The 9,664-nt window shown below is 38.3% G+C and overlaps 1 protein-coding gene across 1 annotated transcript; it reads left to right on the top strand.

Annotated features, from left to right (window-relative positions):
• Positions 1-703: 703 nt before the first annotated feature.
• Positions 704-1,552, top strand: LOC129894608 (uncharacterized mitochondrial protein AtMg00810-like). The gene is made up of 2 exons (XM_055970299.1): positions 704-1,296; positions 1,456-1,552. The coding sequence occupies exons 1-2, from the start codon at positions 704-706 to the stop codon at positions 1,550-1,552; spliced, it is 690 nt and encodes a 229-aa protein (XP_055826274.1).
• Positions 1,553-9,664: the final 8,112 nt, after the last annotated feature.

Below are 9,664 nucleotides of genomic sequence, written 5' to 3'. Positions count from 1 at the left end.
TTTTGGACTGTTTTACCCCCAATTTCGAAACCTATCAATGTGGGTGTCATTGGACTCTTTATGATGCATATATTTTACTCTTGATAGTGGGTTATCATTATGGGCATTGAATTCAAGAGTTGATCGTCTGGTGGAAGTGTTCGATTGCGGTTTCGGCTATCGAGGTAGGTTTACCTATCCTTCTTGGGGCTGAGTTTGGGTGATTAGTCAAACTCTATCTTGTAGACTTTGGGATGGGATGGTAGTATAGTTTGGGACTAATAATTTATATTGTGATGCCCATGTGGGGGCTTACATGTGTTGTGTAGCTCGTATGGGGCCCTTATGTGATATTTTATTTGTGATCGAGACTGTGTAATCCATGACTTAACTGAGTTAGAGATGTGAAGAGGTTATTTGATTTGTAATGCCCGCTTGAGGGGCTGAGTTGGGGTTTTTTGAGCATTCTGAGTATTGAAATATTATTGAGAAAGGGATGAACACTTAATTTGAGGCATTCCCTTCACATTACTGTCTATTGAGGGTAAATATCATGTTTAGATTAAGTTTTAAGAACTTTGAACCTTGTATTACATGTTTTGTTGTAAATTAACTCAATACCTTATATGATGTGAATGCATTCATCCTCATTCATGTCCATACTCTTGGGTTTTCTCACAGTAAGAACGATCATTCCTTGTTTGTTTATCGTCGAGGTTCTTCTATGGCGTATCTTTTATTATATGTCGACGATATTATTTTCACTGCTTCCTCTGATGAGCTTCGCCACTCTATCATATCACTTCTTAGATCTGAATTTGCTATGAAGGATTTGGGTCTGTTGAGCTATTTCTTGGGCATTGCTGTCACTCGTCATACAACCGGTTTATTTTTATCTCAAAAGATGTATGCAGCTGAGATTATTGACCGTGCTGGCATGTCCTCGTGTAAGCTATCTCCTACTCCAGTTCATACAAAGCCGAAGCTTGGGGCTACTACCAGTATGCCATTTGCGGACCCTTCACTTTATTGGAGTCTTGCCGGGGCACTGCAATACCTAACATTCACAAGACCCCATATTACCTATGTTGTGCAACAGGTGTGCTTGTTCATGCATGATCTACTAGATGAGCACATGCACTCTCTCAAGCGTATCGTGTGCTACTTACAAGGTACGTTGGAGTATGGTCTTCACTTGTATCTCTCTTCCACAACCAATTTTGTCTCGTATACTGATGCTGATTGGGGTGGGTGCCCCGACACACGGCGTTCGACGTCGGGTTATTGTGTCTTTATGGGTGATAACTTGATCTCATGGTCTGCCAAACGTCAGGCTACTTTGTCCCGTTCGAGTGTCGAGGCAGAATATTGAGGGGTTGCCAATGTGGTTTCTGAGTCCTATTGGTTACGAAATATGCTTTTGGAACTTCATTGTCATATTCCACGAGCTACTTTGGTTTATTGTGATAATGTTAGTGCCATATATCTGGCTGGTAATCCTGTTCAGCATCAACGCACTAAGCACATTGAGATGGATATACATTTTGTCAGGGAGAAGGTGGCTCGTGGCTAGGTTAGGGTACTACATGTCCCCTCTAGTTATCAGATTGCATATATCTTCACCAAAGGCCTTCTGTTGGTGTTATTTGAAGACTTTTGGGACAGTCTTAGCATTCGACGACCTCCCGCTTCGACTGTGGGGGTGTGTTAGAATATATGATAATATATTCTGACAGATTTGTAACAAATTGTATATATTTAGTTTCCATATATAGATAGTTAGTTTCCTTGTATTAGATGCTTGTATTAGGTGTATATATACTTATTATGTTAATGAAATAAAGCAAGGGATTAATTTCTTTCAGTAACTCTTTTCCCCATAGTTCTTGTTATGTTGTGACTTCATTCTTTCAACATTTGTATACTTTATAAAAAGTCGGGCATGTTTCTATTCTTGTCTCTATGTATGTGATCCATTAACTAACTGAGTGACTTTTACTTACCTCTTCACTGGAATTCCTATGTTTTAAAACAATTCCAATATAAATAATTTATTAAATACTTAATTAGACTGAAATTTAACTTTATAAATATTAAGGACAAACGTTTTAAAATATAGCTAAGAGTATAATTTATAAAATATTACTTCGCATATTTTCTCTTGCCTTCCCTTTCAGGGGGTAGCTACGTATGTCAAAGGGCAGCTAGTCGAATTAAGTAGCTAAATGTTATTTTTCATACATCTATACTTAATCTTGAATGTATTAGCTAACTTCCTTATCGAAATTTCTAAGTTCCCGCTGCTCACTTATAAATCCATTTATTTTCCTCATAATTTTCACATTCCTCTGCCTTTGTCTGTTCCTCTCTTCTCTCTTCACCAATTCAATCAACAAATCTACCTCCTGATTTTGCTAGAATGCATCTTTTTGCACTATCGATGGCAACAACACTGACACCAACAAGCGTAAGCTTGATGATTTCACCAATGTCGATCAAACAATAAGCCTATTAAATGACTTACATTCAATAATATTTGATTTATGCAAAATTAATTGTGTTTGGTTCAATCTTGATGGAATCATATAAGAAGGGTGACTAGGAATTTTTTGAGTACGATTTGAAATTACTTTGATGGAGCCTTTGATCATCTTGAGAATTTTTATCTCATCCTCTGATCCAGCAGCTTTGGTAACGCTTTATATATCTCCGACTCGAGGTCATAAAAGTATTGCTAATGAATGCATTCGCCAATTTATCAATTCACTTAAGAGTGAGCCTCATTCCGTAATGTACTGTAGATATGTGTTTATAGTGTTAAAATCACGATGTATTCGTCGACTCCCTTATTAAAATTTCTCACTTTACCGCTGCTCTTTTTTATATCCCTTTATTTCCCTCAATATTTTCACACTCCTCTGCCTTTCTCTGCTCCTCTCTTCTCTCTTCACTAATTCAATCAACAAATCTATCAACCGATTATACCAGAATGCATCAGTTTTTTTTGTGTGTATCTGTTTTCTCTCTATTAGACTTTCTTTAATTTAATTTTCTATAAAATAATTATATTTTTGTTTAGGGTAAAAAATTTAGTTAAAATTCTTGAATTTTCAAAGTATTTATACCAATAAGAATGGGACACACGCGCAACACATAGTAGAAAATGGAAATTAAAATCATACTAGATCGCATTGCAAAATGGGGAAAAGATTAAAAACTATTCCAAAGAAACCGCATCATAAAACCGTATAAAGGAAAGCCTATTGTCTATTGAATTATAATACTGATTTTAAAAAAACAACAAAATAAACCATAAAATTTGAATAGATCATGTTTCAATGGCAGAAACAATTTAAAATATTTCAGAAAAAAACTATAAAAGATATACCAGATCAGATTACAATACCAAAAAATATGTGATGAAATTAGAGATGATCCCTTATGTTTAAGGTATTTAAAATTAATCACTTAAATATAGTCATGAGAAATTTAGTCATACATGTTTGTCAATATTGAGCATTTTTCCTCATCGTTAGATATACTGATTATTTATTTAACAAAAACTATGGAAAAGTAATTTAATAGAAACGCATATTCTGGAGGCGTAATTTTTGTTGTAACAATTTCTGATATCTGGTGCTATTTTTGCTAATTTTTAAAATCTATTTCTAGTATTTGAAGTAGATTTTAAAGGTTGCAATTTCTGAGATTTGACGGAAACATGTAACTCTTTTCTCCATAGTTCTTTTATGTTATGACTTCATTCCTTCTACATTTGTATACTTTATAAAGAGTCAGGCATGCCTCTATTCCTATCTCTAAGTATGTGATCAATTGACTCACTCAGTAACTTTTACTTACCACTTCACTTGTCAAGATCCAAAAGTTGAGTTCATGATGACACAAACCCCACCCCAAACCTGGTGTTAAGCCGAAAGAAAGATATTACAGAAGAGAAGATGAAACTATCATAAGAGACATCTAGAACGAAGTCAAGCCTTGAATTAGTAAAATGAAGGTACGCAGTGAAATAATCTAAAAACCTAGTATCATAAACAATAAAGAGCATCTACTACATCACTGAAATCTGAAACACACCCCAAGTCCTTGAAACAAAAGTAAAGTTTGTAAATGATAGATGGAGTCTAATGGCGATGCGGAAAACAGGATCTCACCACAGCTCCAAAAATTTCTCGATCCGCTGGATTTGATCAACTGCCATGAGAAACACTTAAACTAGAATATGCACCAAAAAGGGTAACAGAAGTAGGAGTGAGTAAACTCTACATGTACTTAGTAGGCCTGACCGCCTGAGTAAAAACTAGATAACCAAATACATACAAAAAAAACTATAAAACACTTTCGCCTGCACACAGAAAAGTCTCATATCGGCATCGATTAAATTGAATATATGAATAGCATGAGTAAAGTAAACAAGTAAAGCTACACACTAATATTCATATCGGAAAGCTAATTACACAAACGGACAAGGCTAGCCAATGCAATACAATGATAAAATGATGTGATGGAATCAATGTTGTCGCACAACCTATGGTATACACCTCACTAAGACATACTCCCAAGATAAGGACCCATAAAGGACTCACATTCTATATATCAAATGTCATAATCCTAATATCTCACTTGTTTGCCACCTAGCTCGTGGTCAAGGGTATATAAGATGTTTCACTTTGTTTATTAAAGTAGTACTTTCACGTCTCTCTGATTTCTATGAACAATAATATATAATAATGAGGATAAATGCTCGCAATGAATTCAATACTAAAGATGTAATATCAATACAAATGCATAAAAGAGCTAAAAATCCCCAAAACTCGGTAAATCATGGTATACACCCATACATGGAAAAAATAGGGAAAGAATTCATTAAAGATGCATTTATCATTCAAAATAAGTTCTTGTCATTTTGAGAAATGATAATATTAGCTCAAGCCCCTAACTCGAGAATTTCAAATCAAACATAATAGAATAATCAACTCAAACCCCTCTCTCGACCAATCTGATGTAAAGCATGTGAAAATGTCAAGACAAACTCCTAAATCGGGAAACCTCATGAAAAGCATGTTTTCAAAGTAAATAATATCATAAAAGACACCCACACAGGAAAAACAACACAAATAAGCTCCTGCATGGGCGAAAATAATCAATTAAGTCCCCACATAGGATAAATAATAGCAATAAGCCTATACAACAACAACAACAACAACAACGAACCTAGTGTGATCCCACCATGTGGGGTCTGGGGAGGGTAGAGTGTACGCAGACCTAACCCCCACCTTAAAAGGTAGGGCGGCTGTTTCCGAAAGACCCTCGGCTTAAGAGAGAAGAACAAGGGAGGAGAAACAAGGAAAAATAAGACATAGGTCAGTAAAGCCAGGCATATAACAGACAATATAAAGATATAAATAATGACAGCGATAAAGCGATAAAGTCAGGGTAGGAAAGATCGGGGATAAAGGGGCATTAACTACTATAGATAAAATAGGATACCCAAAGTAGACTGGGCCAACTAATATAAGCAGTAATCCCATGCAAAATCCTATGTTAAGACAAATGAGCGCGACTACGACTACTATGGAGAACCGATCGGCCACCTAGCCCACTATCTTAGTCTGAGTCCTCCATAGCCTCCTATCTAAGGTCATGTCCTCGGAGAGCTGCAACTGTGCCATATCATGTCTAATGACCTCTTCCCAATATTTCTTCGGCCTCCCTTTGCCCCTCCTGAAACCGTCCATAGCCAACCTCTCGCACCTCCGCACTGGAGCATCTGTGTCTCTCCTCTTGACATGCCCAAACCATCTCAGTCTCGCTTCCCGCATCTTGTCCTCCACCGATGCCACTCCTACCTTGTCTCGGATATCTTCATTCCTAATTCTATCCATCCTAGTGTGCCCACACATCCACCGCAGTATTTGCATTTCCGCGACTCTCATCTTCTGGACATGAAGTTTCTTGATTGGCCAACACTCCACCCCGTACAATAGGGTCGGTCTAACCACCACTTTGTAGAACTTGCCTTTGAGTTTTGGTGGCACTTTCTTATCACACAGCACTCCGGAGGCGAGCCTCCATTTCATCCACCCTGCACTGATGCGATGTGAAACATCGTCGTCGATATCCCCATCTTCCTGTATAATAGACCCAAGGTATTTGAAGCTTCTTTTCTTTTGAATGGCCTGGGTACCAAGCCTCACTTCCCCGTCAGCCTCACGCGGCAGGCCACTGAAACTGCACTCCAAGTATTCTGTCTTGGTCCTACTCAATTTAAATCCTTTAGACTCCAACGTCTGTCTCCAGCCCTCCAGCTTGTCGTTAACTCCGTTGTGAGTCTCGTCAATCAGGACTATGTCATCTGCGAACAACATACACCAAGGCACCTCACCTTGTATTTGTCTAGTCAATTGATCCATCACCAGGGCGAATAGAAACGGGCTAAGAGTCGATCCCTGGTGCAACCCCATCGTAACAGGAAAGTGCTCCGAGTCCCCCCCTACCGTCCTTACCCTGGTCTTAGCTCCATCATACATGTCTTTAATCGCTCTAATGTATGCCACGGGTAAACATTTTGCCTCCAAGCATCTCCATAGGACCTCCCTTGGAACTTTGTCATAGGCCTTTTCTAGGTCAATAAATATCATGTGTAAGTCCCTTTTCCGCTCCCTATACTACTCTACCAATTTCCTTAAGATATGAATGGCTTCTGTAGTCGAGCGCCCCGGCATAAATCCAAACTGGTTCTCTGAAATAGACACACTACTCCTCACTCTCATTTCTATCACCCTTTCCCACACTTTCATAGTGTGACTTAGCAGCTTGATACCTCTATAGTTGTTGCAGCTTTGAATGTCTCCCTTGTTCTTGTACACGGGAATGATTGTACTCTACCTCCATTCTTCAGGCATCTTCGATGTCCTAAAAATGACATTAAACAGCGCAGTCAGCCACTCCAATCCTACCCTACCTGCATTCTTCCAAAATTCCCCAGGGATCTCGTCAGGTCCGGTCGCTTTTCCCCTGCTTATCCTACGAACAGCTCCCATAACCTCCTCAACCTTTATTCTCCTACAATACCCAAAGTCGCGACGCCTATCCAAGTGCTCCAAGTCTCCCAACACAAAGTCTCTGTCCCCTCCTTCGTTCAAGAGTTCGTGAAAGTATGACTGCCATCTCTGTCTAATGCGGGATTCCTGTACCAGTACTTGACCATCCTCGTCCTTGATGTACTTCACTTGATCCAAGTCGCGTGACTTCCTCTCTCTCGCTTTGGCAAGCTTAAATAGCTTCTTATCTCCGCCTTTTTCCTCTAGTTCTGCATAGAGGCGTTCAAAGGCTGTCGTTTTGCATAGCAATAAGCCTATACACGGGCATAATAAAACAACAAGCCCCCACACTGACAAAATAACAACAATAAGTCCCACACACAGGCAAAATAAATATACTAAAAAGTTTTCAATGTCTCAATCTAATGCTACGATCTCATCCATAGTCTAGTTCATAAGCATGATTAACTATCTAACCCAGTCTGAAAGAAAGATAAGCATAACCTACTGTTATACCCCGTACTTTTGTACTTTGAAATATTTCTTTAAGCTTCTTAAAAGTTGTCACATGATCCATATTATCTATAACATTATCAAATGACTCTAAGGAAGGAAGTATATGATGCCCCATAATAGGAATGGTTGGAAATAGAGTTATAAGGATTTGAAAGGAGTTGGAGGACAAATAACAAGTCGTTGAATTCGACGTGCTTGCGTAAGCTACTGAACTGGATGTCTTGCATAATTAAGCTCATGGAGCACATATCGAGCTTAAGTAGCGAGGACTACATAGGTTCTTAAAGTGAGACGAGATTACGAAACAACGAAAAAGGAAGCAAGTAGGTGACAAGTAGGTAATGCACCTACTTCGACCAAGTAGGTGACTCACCTTCTTGGGGTGGACCCCCCCCCCCCACCTGTCATGTGGCAGCATATGAGTGGTTGCATGGCATGAGGTGGCACCCCTAAGGGCTGAACATGTGTCACCCTTAGGGTATTCCATGTGTCACTCCCTAAGGAGGAGTATATATATGTTCAACTATGAGTAATCTTTCATTTTCAGCATGTTTAAGCCTTAGAAAATTGGAGAAAAACGTAGAGAGAAAGAGAAGAGAGCTACGGCTTTAGCTCCTCCAAGGTAAGCCTCGAATTTTCGTTCCGTAAATTAATTAGATAAAGTATTCTTATACTAAGTAACGGTGGTTAATAGAATAAATTACTCGTTGGGGAAGCAAGGAAGTGAAGTGAGCAGCCCACCAATTTCTCAGCACGTTAAGGAGCTTTCGAGGGTAATTTTCAGCAAGGTATGGCTTGATTCTCTTCTCCCACATTTTAGTAAGGGTTTGGACATATTATGGATGTGTAAATATGGGTTGGGAACATGAAAATATGTGTGTTACTGCTGAAGAAGGCTGCAGGTCGTGTACGGACTGTTTTGGCGTATTCTAGTTGGCTTAAAGTTTAACTAGTGTCGTTGTTATTGTGGTGTCGTATTTGGAGGTGGTCTGTAATATTTCAGGGCTGGAAACGTGTTGAAATAGGGGTATAAGTGCTTCTGATTGCATCCACATTATGCTCCATTTCGTATGGTTAAGATTTTATGAAATAAAGATTGAAGACCGTATTTTGGAGTCGTAGTTTTGAGCGGGTTGTTTGGAACTTGTTTTGTGTAATGTTGAAGTGGAATAATTGTGTATTGGATGCTTATTGTTGTGGTTGGTTGGCTTTACTAATTTAATATGTAATTGGAAGTTCGGATAGGGCGAGTTATAGAGGAGATGCTGCCCGAATTCCATTAACTTCTTAACTAACTAATAGACTAGTCGAGACTAGTCGAGAAAGGCGAATAAGGAATTGATTCCTATGGATGCTTGGTTGTGGATTTAGAAGCTGGAAAGTTAAAGGTTATTAATATTAGTATTATCTTCGTGTTAAATAGGTTCGTAGGACGACGAGACAAGCCGGGTTAAAAGCAATCGATAAGAGGTATGTAGAGTTATCCTTCTTTTCTTTTGGCATGTATTAGGTATAAGTTATGAATGGTTTGTATATGAAATGTGGGGATAATTCTACTCATAAAACTCCACATATGATTCATAGATTTTATTCACTTTGTGATGTTAAAACTCCTTTAATAGTTGAGTTATATCCTTTTAAGGCTCCTATATGATGAACAGTAGTATATGTAAAGCCTGTCTCTTCTTTCTTTCCAAATGTCTTACATGTAAATGAAGTGGTATATGATATGGGTTGGAGGTAGTTCCAATTATAAGCTCCGAGTATAACTCGTGACTCGTGTTCACTTTTGAATGTCAATTTAATGTGTTACGCACAGTGACATTTGTCAATCCTATTCCTGTTAGGAATCAATTTGAGAAAAAATATACAGCCATAAAGTAATTGATCTACTAATCTCGAGTCTCCTATATGATGAATAGTATTTGAATGTATAATCTCTTATTCCTAAGGACTCTACGACGACAAAAGTCTCTAATTCTATAAGTTGTTTAGCTTTGTCTCTATACACGTCTACGATTCCTGAGATTCTAGCTGATACTATTCATAGCGACATATAGAGGGTACTTGAGATAATTACTACTCTGGTCTTCAAGTGACGATTT

This window comes from Solanum dulcamara, chromosome 7 (assembly GCF_947179165.1).
Source record: "Solanum dulcamara chromosome 7, daSolDulc1.2, whole genome shotgun sequence".
Taxonomy (NCBI): domain Eukaryota; kingdom Viridiplantae; phylum Streptophyta; class Magnoliopsida; order Solanales; family Solanaceae; genus Solanum; species Solanum dulcamara.
The sequence above is the reverse complement of the archived record's forward strand: the minus strand, read 5'-3'. Positions and strand labels throughout refer to the sequence as shown.

What these genes read in the sequence shown, in the direction of transcription:
- LOC129894608 (XM_055970299.1), top strand. Translation starts at nt 704, where the DNA reads ATGGCGTATCTTTTATTATATGTCGACGATATTATTTTCACTGCTTCC. An exon ending in GGTGATAACTTGATCTCATG is followed by an intron (nt 1,297 to 1,455) that starts GTCTGCCAAACG and finishes TGATAATGTTAG; the next exon opens with TGCCATATATCTGGCTGGTA.